Raw genomic sequence first — 16,316 nt, 5'->3', positions numbered from 1 at the left:
ATTTCCAAAGACCTCAAAAATCAGCTGTGCTTTCATTATTCATCTTTTTTTACACATTTCTTTTAGTATTAAATAAAACATTTATAAATCACATTGAAATCAACTGTCTAGCTATGAGACCTCTACTCAAAACCATCGCAATTTAGAGGTATATTTTATTATCAATTAAACTATGAATGGTTCGTATTTCTTTCGAAAATTTTATTAAAAACCATAAAAAACTAACATATGAAAGCGCATGGCAACCATTAAAAAAATTTATCAAGCATTTGAATCAACTCTTCATCCACGTACAAATTCAATAGTTCGTCATCGATGGTTTGACCCGCGAAAAATTGGGTGACGCCAGGAACATCATTATTTTGAGTTTTTCCATCCCTGATGCTCCTTGCCAGCACTGAGTAGCCACTGCACAGATTATTAACGTCAAATTTTACATCTTTTAAACCGGGAATCGATGTCACGGCACATTTGATGAACTTGGAAATTTCTTGGAAATATTCAGCTTTCAAGCCACTGAATGAACGCCAATTATCACTAACATGGAGAGTTTTTAATCCTCTCAATATTGTCTTGTCGGCTATTAAAGCGGTGGTTTTCTGCAGATCTTCAAAGTCCAAACAGGATCCTTCAAAGGTGATTTTTTCCAAGAGGGGCGCTCGCAGAATTTCACTCAGTTTAATTCGGTTGTTAAACTTCCTACGCGAATTCAAATTATATAAATAGTGTCAATGAAGGGAGTAAATTAATTTTCGTTACCGAAAAAATTCCAATCCGAGTTCTCTGAGGTGGCTGAAAGTCGTGAGAGGTGCCGCGTCCTCAAGGATGTTCCCGCCCAAGTGGAGGCGCTCCAACTTCGGGCAGAGAGCGAAAATATCGCTGAACGATAAATTCGTTTCGTTGGGATCGTCGATGCAGTATATAATATTCAGGGCTTTCAAACTCGGTCCAAATTTTTCCAGAAACCGGCGAATTACGTCTGGCGGGACACAAAATTCAATCTGCAAACTTTCCAAGTTTGTCAACTGCGAAAGCCAAGATTCCAAGTAGTGCTCCTCAACGCCATCGTCCGGCCAAGTGCTGATCTGATTAAATTAGAAAATAAGGGTTTTAATTAATATACGAAGAAAATTAAATTTAACTATTGATTAGGAAAAAATTATTAAAGACTAAAAGTTTGACGAAATTTCTGAGCACACCAATCGATTTTTGAAGGTCAAATTCGGTAAAATGGACCTTTTACCTCCAGAACATGCGTATGTGAGATTATGTGAGATCTGGGCATGCGTCAAATATGGCTTAATCTGACAAAAGAATTCATTCGTCGTTCATGTACAGGTTGTTCTCTCTGCAAGTGCTCAAACTAGCTTTGACGCATGCGCAATTCACGCATTCGTATTGTTTTAGCAGGAAAAATGTTGTATACTTATGTGAGACGCATGTCGCGCTCGACGTTTTGGTCGGAAAAATTATCTACATTAACCTAATTCGACCCTCAAAAATAGTAGATAGATGTGCTCAAAATTTTCGTCAAAGATGGGTCTTTAATAATAATTTAAAAAAAATACTTTACCTTGAGATGACGAGCCAAAGGAAACTTAGCAATCTGTATTTCATCGCAGCATTCAATGGCATAAAAATCTAACAGCAAATGGCGTAGATTAGAGGTTCCAGGATCGGCGGCGATGTCAGCCATCATGTTGCAGTCGTCAAAACTGCTGAATCCGTCCGAAAAGTCGCCAATGACTCGCAAATTGGGCAGATGTTCAGCGCAAAGATTGATCAGGCTGGTATTGATGTTGATCCCACGCGTGTCAAACATGAAAACCTTTAGCTTTGACATAGCAGTTTTCATTTTCTGGGCGATCTTCGGTTTTTTAAGAATGAGGCGCGTCGTTTGTTTTTCCAGCACTATTTTGATGTTTTCAAGATGCGGGAGGTTTTTGCATAGATCAATCACGTCGACCAATCGAAATTCAAAAATTTCCTCAATTCTCAGAGATTTAAGCCGGGTTAATTTTCCCAGAGCTTCCAACAGCTCAGCATCGGCTACTTTATGAATTGTGAGGAAGAATCGATTTGCAAGGGTGGCCAGAGACAACTCTTCCACCTCCGGGTTCTTCGTAGAGATTTGAATCACCGCCTAAAACATTATTTTAAATTTAAAGATGAATTTATTATTTTGTTACAGTTACCTCTTTGAAATACCGACATTTCAGACGCATCGGACAAAATGTAAGAAAAGCGGTTAGATCAATTTTAGCAGGCCTCATGGCGAGGAAGAGGCTAAGGGCTGGGAGCATCAGAACTTCCATTTCCTCTTTCTCCCTCACAAGCTTGGTGCATTTTTTTGCCATCAGTTTGAGCACAATCTTCGCAATCAGGTCTGTTGCTACAAAATAAAAATTAGAGAATTAGAATTTAGTGTAATATTCATAATTTTTAAAATTTCTTTGCCAAGAAAATAAATTTATCAAAATACCAAAAGAAATCTACGACCTGTGATGAAAAAAAATTCGAAAAACCCCCCAAAACCCACTAAAATGTGATGATCCCAGGTAAGAATATAATTTTAATACTTACGCAACTGAGGAAAATGATTAAGCTCGAAGTTGGGCTCGAGTTTCACTTCCCAATCCGCGGCTGCGGCTCGAATGCGATCCGAGGCGAATTTTCGGTGCCGTATTATTTTCGTTATTTTATCGTACATGTCTGCAAAGGTGATCTGAACTCACGAATCTGTTACTTGGGCGTTTGATTCAGCCACTTGTCCGTCCAACAACTACTTTGTGCGCGAAATTCGGGCCGAAATTGACGAGACTATTGAATTTTGTTTGTTGTTCACGTGGCCACGATGCGAGAGTGGAAAGGAAAACAACAACAAAAACCCAGTTCTCTCCCTTCGCCGTCAGGTGGAGGGAGAGAATGGTCGCATTGCTCAGGGAAGATTTTTTTAAGGGTTGGTGGCGGCAAAAATACGCGTGCAGCTACAATTCGAATATATATTTTTTTCTCATTGTGTATAAAAAGGATCAAATATGATTGCTTTAAATTTATTTTAATAAAAAACACATTTTGAAGGGTTCAGAATGTATTTAAAAGTATAAAATCTGAATGTATTTTTGAAAAATAGAAAATGTTTTTAAATACTGTCCCATGTTTGAACTTTGCAGAAAATTTCATAGGCGGTTTTTTTGCTATCAAGAAATTCCGTGCATCAAAATTAAAAAATTTATTTTTCAAAATTGGAAATTTTTGGTCCTTATCATCAGAATTGCAAAATCCACCCATCGTTGGACTCGTCTCAAATCTCCCCTGACCAGCTAAAGGGCCATCATCCACTTTCATCCCCATTATGCTCCAATTTTGATGATAAAAGCGAACGCCGTTATTCCCCACTTAGGGGTGGAAATTAAGAATCCCTAAACTTCAGCTGCTAAGAGAAGGTCAAAGAGATTACAACGGTGGGTATACGGGTGCTATTAATTTGCTATTGCTGAGAATGCATTTAGAATCCGAAATTAGGAGGTGCAAAAACCTGAAAAACTTGAAAAAAATAGTAATTTTAGCTGGTTATTGCAAGTCAAGATGATGATGATGTTTCAATGTCTCGACTGTGTGAAGACGTTCCGCGAGGAAAGCCGGCTCATTCAACACCTCAAGACGAAACACAAAAAGCAGAACACAAGACAGTTTAAAATGTCGGATTTGTGGCATTTATTTGAGGACAATAAACCTGCTCCGTTATCACCTTCGCGATGGCCGGCATGGAGAGAAGAGCAGAAATAAGAAGACCTTTTTCTTTCACACAACAAAGCCGCCAAGAGGATTGATGATAAAAAATGCCAAGCTTAATCGCAATTGTCACAGCTATAATGCAAAAATATTTTGAATGTACAATTTCGGTTCTATAAAATTATTAATAGAGAGGAATTTATCTAATTTTAACAGAGTTTCCTAACGCACCATGTGTGCTTATTTTTTATACTAACCCTTTAACTATTTTTTCTCAAAGAAAGTGATTATTTTTTAGCTGTTTTGAACTTTACACTTACAGAATTTTCGCAAACTTTCCTCCTCTCGGCTGTTAGACTTTTTGGTGTCGCAACCCGAGTTGATAAAAAATTTATTCGTCACGAGAGCACAGCGTCATCGGAATTTTATTAATAAAATAGCAGAAAGTTCTTCAATGGGACGGCTATTTGAAGTCTCTTCACTATCTTCTTCATTGATTTAATTAAATTTTTAAATTATTTGACCAAGAAATGTTTCCCATATCAATTCATATTATAAATAATTTCAGCTGTTACTTTTTAAGAGTGGCATTATTCGGGACGTCAAAAGGTCACTGATAAGATGTTGTTACAGACGCACAGCATATATAAAGCGAAACGATAAAGACGCTCGTTTGCTAGTCTGAAAAAAGCTCTTGTTCGTTTGTAGTCCAGCTACAGGATGGACAGGAAAAGCATTATTTTGCTGGTGCTTCTGTCTTTCAGCCACGCATTGACGGCTAAGCAGCAGCAACCCGAGGAAAGTGATGCGGCTGCATTTCCAAACTACGACGAGGTATATATACGCATTATTAGACTTTTTGTCTTGGATTCGAAAAGAATGAAACGTTCGCACAATATACAATGTTAGCTATACTATGGAAATACTAAATAAGTGTCAGGGTTTCTTATTTGCGGTGAAAACCATCCAGGATCGATACACAAATTACAATATTTAGGAGCGCAATTATAATTATTAAAAAAATAGATTTTGATTTTAAAAAATTTGTATATTAGTTTTCTGGTTAACATTTTTGTATATCTGGCTTGCTTGATGTGTTTCTAAACTTAGAATATTTATTTAAAATTAAAATTCCTTTATTATTTCATGAAAATTTTCTAGCCAAAATATTTTTACAGCCGAATTATTTATGAGTTTCCTGCTTTTGTGAAGTAATCGAGGATCCTTTCGCCCTGCAGACGCAGACCTACAAATTTGCTGAAATAAGCTCTTGTCATTTTTAAAACAGTACCCATCGGATCGAGTTTTGTGTACTTTTAGGATTGCATTATTAACAACTTTTTGTGATACAGCTTTTGAAAACTATAATGAGGATCGTTAAAATTTAAAAGCTATAAAATTAACGGAAAATCCAAGCGGCCTCGTGGCGCAGTGGATAGTAAACATTTTTTAAGTAAATAACATTATATAAAAAATTCAATGCTACTGTAGGACTGAGTAATTTCCGCGTACGAGTTTCAACTTCATGATCATTTAGCCTTTAAATCAACTAAAAGATATGTAGAAAAAAATAATTATTTTTTTTCAAAGGAGTATTTATCTGATGGTGAACATGATGTTCCAATCTATGATTAAGATGATATTGTTGGTACTGTTAGTACTGTTGGTCCTGTCGAGTAAGTACCTTAATTGGCTCGAAAATGCGGACTCTTTTAACTGTGCTAACAATTTACAGTTCATGTGCAGACTTAACGAAAGAACGGGATGATTTGAAGGAAGAACAGAAAAAACTGAATACCACGATGGAGCAAGACAAAACGTTGTTAAAAAATAAGGAGGAAGAACTTAAGGACCTGAAGGAACAATTAGTCCAGAAAAATAAAACGATCGACAACTTGAGGGAAAACCTGGACAATGCAACGATGCAAATGAACCTGAAAATTGAGCTTAATATAGCCGTAAAGGAAGACCTGAAAAACGTGACGGAGCAATTAGACAATAACAAAGAGTTGTTAGAAGAAAAAGAGAAACAATTGAAGGACCTGACGGAACAATTAGTCCAGAAAAATGAAACGATTGACAACTTGAGGGAAAACCTGAACAATGCAACGGTGCAAATGATCCAGTACAAAGAGTTGTTCGAAATCGTGGAGGAAAAGCTGAAAAACTCAACGGTAGATAAAAAAGACTTGACAGCAAAACTGGAAGACGCACTGGAGGAACTGAGTAGAGAAAAAGAATTGGCAAAAGCCACTGAGGGAAACCTGGAAAACGCGGTGGCTCAGGAAAAATTGTTGTTAGAAGAAAAGAAGGAAAAACTGAATAATGTTACGATACAATTAAACCAGGAAAAGAAATTGGTTGTAGACTTGAAGGAAAAATTAAAGAACAGGACGGAACAATTAGACCAGAAAAATGAATTGATTGACAACTTGAGGGAAAACCTGAACAATGCAACGGTGCAAATGAGCCAGGACAAAGAGTTGCTCAAAATCGTGGAGGAAAAGCTGAAAAACTCAACGAAAGAAAAAAACGACTTGACAGCAAAACTGGACAACGCAACGATGCAAATAACTCAGCAAAACGCGTCATTAACAATCAAAGACGAAAAGCTGATGAACCTGACGGAAGATTTAAACCAGAAAATTAAGCTTTTGGGAGACACGGAGGAAAAAATAAAGAACGCGACGGAACAATTAGGCCAAGTCGAACCGTTGTTAAAAGACAAAGATAAACAATTGAAGGACCTGACGGAACAGTTAGACCAGAAAAATAAATTGATTGACAACTGGAAGGACAACCTGGACAATGCAACGGTGCAAATGAGCCAGGACAAAGAGTTGCTCAAAATCGTGGAGGAAAAGCTGAAAAACTCAACGGTAGAAGTAAACAACTTGACAGCAATACTGGAAGAACTGAATAATATGACGATGCAATTAAAACAGGTAAAGGAATTGGTTGAAGGCTTGAAGGAAAATCTAAAGAACGCGACGGAACAATTAAGCCAAGTCGAAGCGTTGTTAAAAGAAAAAGATGAAGAACTGAAGGACCTGACGGAACAATTAGACCAGAAAAATGAATCGATTGACAACTTGAGGGAAAACCTGGAAAATGCAACGGTGCAAATGATCCAGGACAAAGAGTTGTTCAAAATCGTGGATGAAAAGCTGAAAAACTCAACGGTAGAAGTAAACAACTTGACAGCAAAACTGGAAGAAAAGAAGGAAGAACTGAATAATGTGACGATGCAATTCAAACAGGAAAAGGAATTAGTTGAAGACTTGACGGCAAAACTGGAAAATGCAACGGTGGAAATGATTCAGGTCAAAGAGATGATAATCATCAAAGACAATAACAACCTGACGAACCTGACTGAGAAATTAAACCAGAAAATTAAGCTTTTGGGAGACATGGAGGAAGAACTGAAGCACTTGAAGGAACAATTAAATCAGAATGTTAAACTTTTGGAAGTCGTGGAGGAAAAACTAAAGAATTCAACGCTACAAATTGCCCAGAAGAGTGCGTTGTTAGAAGACAAGGAGAAAAAATTGAAGGAGCTGACGGCCCAATTGAGCCAGGAAAAAAGGTTACTAGAAGTCACGCAGATACAACTCGAAAACACAACAGCGCAGGTGAAATTGAAAGATGATTCATTGCAGTTCGTGAAGAAAAAACTGGAGAACGCAAATGTTCAATTGATCCGGGAACAAAATTTGTCAGTAAAACTGAAGAACGAAATCGCACAATTAACCTGTACCAGTAATACGAAAAGTGAGTGATTGATCATCTATTTAAATGCAAATTGAGGCAATAATTTGATTTTCCCTCGTCACTCATTAAAAATTACCAAATTGATTTTCAGATGATTCAAGAATTTCTTCAAGCTTATTGCCCCTTTTCCCGGGATCAAAATATTACCTGAGCAAACAGAAGGTGCGTGCATGAACTCTTCGATATTTTTATAATAATTTTTGCTTTACGTTTTTATTCCTTAGTTGAGCTGGCACATGGCAGGACAGTTTTGCAAATTATTCGGCATGGAGTTGGCTATCATCGAGTCAAGGGATGAAAATACTGCACTCCATGAATTTATCAGTGAGTGAAATTTCGTCATCTAAATGATTTATTAATTTAATTTTAATGTAGGTAAGAATATCCTTCCCTCAAGCTACTATTGGATTTCTGGCACAGATTTGGGCGCAGAAGGGAGGTTTTATTGGTCTGGAACAGGAAAACCTATTCAGGGATTCACTAAATTTAACATCGGAGAGCCAAATAATGCTGGAGATAAGGAGCACTGTCTTGAAGTCGAATTTCGTTCACATCGATATGATCTTTATTGGAATGACTATCATTGTGAAAAGAAAAACTTGTTTATTTGCGAGATGAAAGTTTGTGGTGAACTTTTAAATAAGTAAAACTGCATTCAATTCGCTCAGAAATTAATAAATTTAACGCTTTTGAAGTCAGTACAATTTTTGGTTACATAAGAGGATCAAAAATTTAATTATGTGTTTAAAATTGTTGAATATATAAATATACATAATGGATTTGATTAGTCACAGAATTTCAAAACCAAGGTTAATTAGAAAATAAAATAAAAACCTTCTTTGCTCTTTGTTCCTTTTAAATTAATTACTTTTATTAAAATTCCTTGTGCTTTACACAAAATGTAATCATTCCAGAAATCAATTTGGATGCAATTTATGCATTTTTGATAGCAATAAAAATTCTGCAACCTCAACAAGTTCTTCTGCTGCGACACCACAAACAGGAGCCCGAAATATGCACAGCCATTTTTACCTTCTTGACTGAAAATTGCCGAGGATCTGTGACTGTACAAAGCAAGTTTAAGGCTTCACTCACAATCAGTTTAAAAAGAGCAGCTCAGTTTTACCTTAATAATTCATAATTAACTGCGGATAGAACCTATATAATTACAGGAAAATACATTTTTCTGTCTTATGCGCCTTGTCAAGAGAGGGAAACTGTGCCGCCAAGCAGCATTCCAGTGCAGGTTGCATATGCATCGGTTTAGACTTTCAAGTTATTCGTTTTTGCTGGCTGTTGAAAATATCATTCTGCGCACCTCTATTTTTATAAGTATTTCCTCGCCAATTTTTGTGAATTTCGGAGGTTATTCAAAATTTAAATTTACTTTCTGTCAAACAAAAAATTATCATACATGAATTTACAAAAATTAGCCAACCTTACAGGAAGAGAGACGTATTTTATTTTTTAATTTCACATGGAGGATTTTATTTAATTTTAACAAAATTTCCCAACGCTATTTGAAATCTTTTAACCGTCTTCTTCGTAGTTTTGTAAATTATTTGACCAAGAAAATGTTTCCCACATTTTTGTTTATTTTTTTTTTTTTTGCTCTTTTCATCCCTGTCCTCTCGGACCGGGGAGGGCGCGCACTGCACTAGCACGAGTGCCAATAACACCGCGAACGGATAACATGGGCGCACCAGGCCGCACATTTCAGGGACCCAGCCCACTCAAGGGCTACTTGCCTCCGCACCGAGGACTGACATTGAAAACGCCAGACATTTGTCCATAAAGCCGCTGGAAAGATGCGAAAACCAGCAAGTGGCGAGTCGGCGCCGGTGCGCCTCCCAGCCCGTTGAGCAATTTGAGCATTTCGAGTCACTAAACTAACCACTTTTTGCCATCTCTAACGTTGGGTAGCCAGTAGATCTCCCAACTGCTCAAATACCTCCCCAATTGCTTTGACACTCCTGACAATGCCTTAACAATGCGAGCCAACAGGCTGAACAGGCTGGTATATATTTCATGTTATAAAATAGTTTAAGCAGCTAGTATTTACTTTTAATTTTTAAGAATGACGCATCATTCGGGATGTCAAAGGGTCACTGATAAGATGTTGTAACAGACGCAGAGCATGTAAAGCGAAAACGATAAAGGCGCTCGTTTGCTAGTCTGAAAAAGCTCTTGCTCGTTTGTAGTCCTACTAAAGCATGGACAGGAAAAGCATTATTTTGCTAGTGCTTCTGTCCTTCAGCCATGACGCATTGACGGCTAAGCAGCAGCCTGAGGGTAGTGCGGCTGCATTTCCAAACTCCGACGAGGTATTTATATTAGTAGACTTTATGTCTTCGATTTGAAACAAATGAAACTGTTCACATTGCTTCATATAATAGCTGTACTATGGAAATACTATTTATTTGTTGTGAAAATCATCCAGGATTGTAGGATTGATATCGATAAAAAAATTAAAATATTAAGAGACGGTTGTAATTTAAAACAAAAGATAAATAAATAAATAAATAAATAAATAGAGATGGGATTTTAAGTGACCATAATTTTTAGATTATTTTTTTAATAACATTTTTGTAAATCTGGCTTGCTTGATTTATTTCTTAGTTAAGAATCGTATTTAAAATTAAAATTCCATTCTTATTCCATGAAAATTTGATTGCCTGAATATTTAGACAGTCGAAATTTTAATCAGTTTCCTGATTTTATGAAGTAAACAAGGATCCTTTCGACTTGCAGACCCACAAATTTTCTAAACCCCCCAAAAATTAACAAAAAATCCAAGCGGCCTTCTCGTAAATGCGAAGTGGATACTGGATAGTACAATATTTTTAGTAAGTAAAATTATATAAAAAAATGCTACTATCGTGTGACTGATTGTGAGTCAAAGCATTCACATCTGCGTACGAGTGTCGACTTCATGCACATCGTTGCCTTTAAATGTACTATAAGTGCGTATAATAAATTTAATTACTATTTTCAGAAGTATTTATCTGATGATGATGAACACACAGCTCCAAACTATGATTATGATGATTCTGCTGAGTAAGTGCCTTTCGGCTTAAAAATGCAGACTCTTTTAACTGTGCTAAAAATTCGCAGTCCATGTGCAGACGTAAAGAAAGAACTGAATGATTTGAAGGAAAAACTCGACATGGCAATGGTGCAATTGAGTCTAATAAAAGAAAAACTGGATAATGCGACAGAGAAAATTGGCCTAGACAAGGTTTTGTTGGAAGAAAAGGAGGAAAAACTAAGTGAGCTGACGGCGCAATTGAACCTGAGAAATGAGCCTTACATAGCCGTGAAGAAAGATGTGAAAAACGCAACGGAACAATTAGGCCAAGAAGATAAAAAGGAAGAACTGAAGGACCTGACGCAACAATTAGAACAGAAAAATGAATTGATGGACAACTTGAAGGAAAAACTGGAAAATGCAACGGTGCAAATTAACCAGGACAACGAATTGGTTGAAGTCATAAGGAAAAAACTGAAGAATGTTAGGGCCCAACTGATTCGGGAAAGAAATTTGGTACTAAATCTGAAGAACGAAATTGCACAAATAAACCGTACCAAAGATGGATGTGAAAATGAACTCAGAGCCATTCGTAAAAGTTATGCTCAGCTGAGGTAAAGGCAAAATTTTACCTAATTTTAATAAATGAATAATTACGTCTTTTTTACAGCGATGAGTGCCAACCTTGTCCCAAAACTACGAAAAGTGAGTGTTGACATTTATGCATAATTTAGAAGCAAATTAAGGCAACAATTTGATTTTTACCTCGTCATTGACTAATTTAAGACTACAAAATTACATTAATTTTAGATGATGGGCCTGTCACCGAAAGAATTATTTATTCGGGATTACCGCCCGGGACCACAAAATCACCTAAGAAGGGACCGGGACGTGCGTGCACGAATTGTAGGATATTTATATTATATTTTGTTTCACGTTTTTATTCCTTATAGTTGAGCCGTTCCTGATCATCCCAGAGAGGCCTGAAGATTGCTATTCACGAATCAAGGCACGATGTCAGCGAGGTCGAGCAAGGGCCGCCAGCGGTGTGCAAGTGGTCAGCACGTCATAGGTCTCTCGTCACGAGTGTCGGTCCTTTTCCCTTAGCCCAATTTATAGATAGGGGGATTGACGAATTTAATTAGCCCGTCGGATAAGAAAAGAGTTGACTTCGTTTCCATACCTATGTCATGATTTTTCCTGACGAGATTACGATTGCTTTTTATAATTTTTGTGTACCGATATGTAACGACGTGAATTTTCAGGCACCCACAGGGTAGAGCAGAGAGAGAAACTCAAGTATCAATCAAGGCAACGCCAGAGCCTCCCTCCCGCGAGCGCACAACCTGCTCACACACACACACACACACATTCGCTCTCCTGACGACGCGTGAGCAATAGGGCAATTCTCTCGATTGTCTCGCTCCGCCGCTCTTCCCTCAGGGTAGCCAAGCACGAACTGTTCGCCGCTATCATCAATAAACTGGTGTGGTGTAGTAACCAGGACGCTTTTGTCCACCCCGCACCCTTTTTTATGGCCCATCGGCTGGAGAGTCCTGTCCAGAGCGAGCGCGAGTCCTCTCCGTTAGAGGTTTTTTTAATATCTGAGACTCTCCCTCCTCTCTGCCCTTTGGGCACTAAAATATTTTACATTACATAATGTAACATAATATATCGGTACCAATATTATTGATCGTAAAACCCTGACAGACGAAAACTCTGCGCACTCTTTGAATTTATCCGTGAGTGAAATTTCGTTATCTAAATGATTTATTAATTTAATTTTAATGTAGGGCAGAATCTTCCCGCAAGCTACTATTGGATTTCTTAGGCGCAGAAGGGAGGTTTTACTGGTCTGGAACATGAAAACCTATTCAGGAATTCACTAACTTGAAAACTTGATTATTTGTGAGATTGAACTTTTAAACTATTAAAATTGCATTCAATTCGCTCAGAAATTAAAAAATTTAATGCTTTTATTATCGTAAACATTAAATTTTTGGTTATATAAAATTTAATAATGTAATGGTTCAAAATTATTGAATAAATCAATGCAATGAAATTTAAAATTAAAACAGTTGAATTGAAATAACCAATTTTGTAAAAAAAAATAATTATGTTCTTTTATTATTCCCTTTCTAAGTATTTTGGTAATTCAACAGCTCTCGTTGTATCTTTAAATATTTGCAACCGAAAAATTTGACTTGGAAGGAAGCTTGCATGGAACTGAGTAATATTTAAATTAGAAAAAATTCTTTATCATTTTATTTGATTCCTCGCAGTGGAAAATTTTAAACCAACCCCCTTGAACGACGTGTTTACGAATAAAATCACTGATGATAAAAAGGCAATTAGTCCCCCCATTTTTTTTAAACTAGAATTTTTCAGAGCTTTATTGTCACAGGGCTTCCCTCCTGCGGGCGCTGCCTCCAAGTGTGCGGCAGCAAACGGAACCTTGGTGACAGTGACGCAATCCACGCTCGACAGAATGAAAATGCTCCATCAATTTGTCAAAAAGAAATCTTTATTCATGGAAAACAAAGATGGCGTCCTAGTTCCTTGGAGTACGCATTAGAACAAAATTGATTTGAGACCAGATTAAACACGCGGTTTATTCGCAACAGATGAAAATTTTGTTCTCTTGGATGAAACTTTCCAAGACTCGAAAGGAGCAGTGCGCTGGTGCAGCACTTCAGAAGAGGTTCCTGCCTATATGAAGCCAATAAACCAATCCGAAGAGATGAGCTCCCAATATTTCCAACAGTTCGGCAGCGAAGAACCGAGTCCTGTTCGTGTCTCCCACAATGATTATTTTGATAAAGCTAAAGTGCCCATTTTTTTCTGCAAATTCGATCATTCATTCCTAACGCTATGCAAGCAGATTAACTTTTAAATATTAAAAGTCTAACTTTATCCGAGTTTGTTTGAAATTTCGCATTGTTATTTTTTGGCTTATAAAGTTGGATAATTTTGTGTGAACTAAAACATGTTTATTTCCTATTTCCAAAGACCTCAAAAATCAGCTGTGCTTTCATTATTCATCTTTTTTTACACATTTCTTTTAGTATTAAATAAAACATTTATAAATCACATTGAAATCAACTGTCTAGCTATGAGACCTCTACTCAAAACCATCGCAATTTAGAGGTATATTTTATTATCAATTAAACTATGAATGGTTCGTATTTCTTTCGAAAATTTTATTAAAAACCATAAAAAACTAACATATGAAAGCGCATGGCAACCATTAAAAAAATTTATCAAGCATTTGAATCAACTCTTCATCCACGTACAAATTCAATAGTTCGTCATCGATGGTTTGACCCGCGAAAAATTGGGTGACGCCAGGAACATCATTATTTTGAGTTTTTCCATCCCTGATGCTCCTTGCCAGCACTGAGTAGCCACTGCACAGATTATTAACGTCAAATTTTACATCTTTTAAACCGGGAATCGATGTCACGGCACATTTGATGAACTTGGAAATTTCTTGGAAATATTCAGCTTTCAAGCCACTGAATGAACGCCAATTATCACTAACATGGAGAGTTTTTAATCCTCTCAATATTGTCTTGTCGGCTATTAAAGCGGTGGTTTTCTGCAGATCTTCAAAGTCCAAACAGGATCCTTCAAAGGTGATTTTTTCCAAGAGGGGCGCTCGCAGAATTTCACTCAGTTTAATTCGGTTGTTAAACTTCCTACGCGAATTCAAATTATATAAATAGTGTCAATGAAGGGAGTAAATTAATTTTCGTTACCGAAAAAATTCCAATCCGAGTTCTCTGAGGTGGCTGAAAGTCGTGAGAGGTGCCGCGTCCTCAAGGATGTTCCCGCCCAAGTGGAGGCGCTCCAACTTCGGGCAGAGAGCGAAAATATCGCTGAACGATAAATTCGTTTCGTTGGGATCGTCGATGCAGTATATAATATTCAGGGCTTTCAAACTCGGTCCAAATTTTTCCAGAAACCGGCGAATTACGTCTGGCGGGACACAAAATTCAATCTGCAAACTTTCCAAGTTTGTCAACTGCGAAAGCCAAGATTCCAAGTAGTGCTCCTCAACGCCATCGTCCGGCCAAGTGCTGATCTGATTAAATTAGAAAATAAGGGTTTTAATTAATATACGAAGAAAATTAAATTTAACTATTGATTAGGAAAAAATTATTAAAGACTAAAAGTTTGACGAAATTTCTGAGCACACCAATCGATTTTTGAAGGTCAAATTCGGTAAAATGGACCTTTTACCTCCAGAACATGCGTATGTGAGATTATGTGAGATCTGGGCATGCGTCAAATATGGCTTAATCTGACAAAAGAATTCATTCGTCGTTCATGTACAGGTTGTTCTCTCTGCAAGTGCTCAAACTAGCTTTGACGCATGCGCAATTCACGCATTCGTATTGTTTTAGCAGGAAAAATGTTGTATACTTATGTGAGACGCATGTCGCGCTCGACGTTTTGGTCGGAAAAATTATCTACATTAACCTAATTCGACCCTCAAAAATAGTAGATAGATGTGCTCAAAATTTTCGTCAAAGATGGGTCTTTAATAATAATTTAAAAAAAATACTTTACCTTGAGATGACGAGCCAAAGGAAACTTAGCAATCTGTATTTCATCGCAGCATTCAATGGCATAAAAATCTAACAGCAAATGGCGTAGATTAGAGGTTCCAGGATCGGCGGCGATGTCAGCCATCATGTTGCAGTCGTCAAAACTGCTGAATCCGTCCGAAAAGTCGCCAATGACTCGCAAATTGGGCAGATGTTCAGCGCAAAGATTGATCAGGCTGGTATTGATGTTGATCCCACGCGTGTCAAACATGAAAACCTTTAGCTTTGACATAGCAGTTTTCATTTTCTGGGCGATCTTCGGTTTTTTAAGAATGAGGCGCGTCGTTTGTTTTTCCAGCACTATTTTGATGTTTTCAAGATGCGGGAGGTTTTTGCATAGATCAATCACGTCGACCAATCGAAATTCAAATATTTCCTCAATTCTCAGAGATTTTAGGCGGGTTAATTTTCCCAGAGCTTCCAACAGCTCAGCATCGGCTACTTTATGAATTGTGAGGAAGAATCGATTTGCAAGGGTGGCCAGAGACAACTCTTCCACCTCCGGGTTCTTCGTAGCGATTCGAATCACAGCCTAAAACATTATTTTTTAAATTTAAAAATGAATTTATTAATTTTATTTCTTTAGTTACCTCTTTGAAATACCGACATTTCAGACGCATCGGACAAAACGTAAGAAAGGCGGTTAGATCAATTTTTGCGGGCCTCATGGCGAGGAAGAGGCTAAGGACTGGGAGCATCAGAACTTCCATTTCCTCTTTCTCCCTCACAAGCTTGGTGCATTTTTTCGCCATCAGTTTGAGCACAATTTTCGCAATCACGTCTGTTGCTACAAAATAAAAATTAGAGAATTAGAATTTAGTGTAATATTCATAATTTTTAAAATTTCTTTGCCAAGAAAATAAATTTATCAAAATACCAAAAGAAATCTACGACCTGTGATGAAAAAAATTCGAAAAAAACCCCCAAAACCCACTAAAATGTGATGGTCCCAGGTAAGAATATAATTTTAATACTTACGCAACTGAGGAAAATGATTAAGCTCGAAGTTGGGCTCGAGTTTCACTTCCCAATCCGCGGCTGCGGCTCGAATGCGATCCGAGGCGAATTTTCGGTGCCGTATTATTTTCGTTATTTTATCGTACATGTCTGCAAAGGTGATCTGAACTCACGAATCTGTTAATTGGGCGTTTGATTCAGCCACTTGTCCGTCC

At 37.3% G+C, this 16,316-nt stretch overlaps 4 protein-coding genes across 4 annotated transcripts; 2 read left to right on the top strand and 2 right to left on the bottom strand.

The window, feature by feature from the left end:
* Positions 1-186: 186 nt before the first annotated feature.
* LOC135937426 (uncharacterized) lies at positions 187-3,354 on the bottom strand. The gene is made up of 5 exons (XM_065480577.1): positions 3,288-3,354; positions 2,196-2,392; positions 1,574-2,143; positions 760-1,085; positions 187-699 (listed from the first exon to the last, which is right to left on the bottom strand). Exons 1-5 carry the CDS (start codon positions 3,352-3,354, stop codon positions 249-251), a joined length of 1,611 nt encoding a protein of 536 aa, XP_065336649.1. The 3' UTR covers positions 187-248.
* Positions 3,355-5,090: 1,736 nt separating this feature from the next.
* LOC135937425 (interaptin-like) lies at positions 5,091-8,360 on the top strand. The gene is made up of 4 exons (XM_065480576.1): positions 5,091-7,506; positions 7,598-7,668; positions 7,731-7,830; positions 7,882-8,360. Exons 1-4 carry the CDS (start codon positions 5,436-5,438, stop codon positions 8,151-8,153), a joined length of 2,514 nt encoding a protein of 837 aa, XP_065336648.1. The 5' UTR covers positions 5,091-5,435; the 3' UTR covers positions 8,154-8,360.
* Positions 8,361-10,626: 2,266 nt separating this feature from the next.
* Positions 10,627-12,882, top strand: LOC135936480 (serine/threonine-protein kinase 10-like). The gene is made up of 6 exons (XM_065479308.1): positions 10,627-11,148; positions 11,205-11,239; positions 11,345-11,425; positions 11,488-12,442; positions 12,697-12,764; positions 12,817-12,882. The coding sequence occupies exons 1-4, from the start codon at positions 10,673-10,675 to the stop codon at positions 11,604-11,606; spliced, it is 711 nt and encodes a 236-aa protein (XP_065335380.1). The 5' UTR covers positions 10,627-10,672; the 3' UTR covers positions 11,607-12,442; positions 12,697-12,764; positions 12,817-12,882.
* An 837-nt stretch (positions 12,883-13,719) lies between these two features.
* Positions 13,720-15,861, bottom strand: LOC135936479 (uncharacterized). The gene is made up of 4 exons (XM_065479307.1): positions 15,735-15,861; positions 15,107-15,676; positions 14,293-14,618; positions 13,720-14,232 (listed from the first exon to the last, which is right to left on the bottom strand). The coding sequence occupies exons 1-4, from the start codon at positions 15,852-15,854 to the stop codon at positions 13,782-13,784; spliced, it is 1,467 nt and encodes a 488-aa protein (XP_065335379.1). The 5' UTR covers positions 15,855-15,861; the 3' UTR covers positions 13,720-13,781.
* Positions 15,862-16,316: the final 455 nt, after the last annotated feature.

Source organism: Cloeon dipterum, chromosome 2 (assembly GCF_949628265.1).
Source record: "Cloeon dipterum chromosome 2, ieCloDipt1.1, whole genome shotgun sequence".
NCBI classification, from domain to species: Eukaryota; Metazoa; Arthropoda; class Insecta; order Ephemeroptera; family Baetidae; genus Cloeon; species Cloeon dipterum.
The sequence above is the reverse complement of the archived record's forward strand: the minus strand, read 5'-3'. Positions and strand labels throughout refer to the sequence as shown.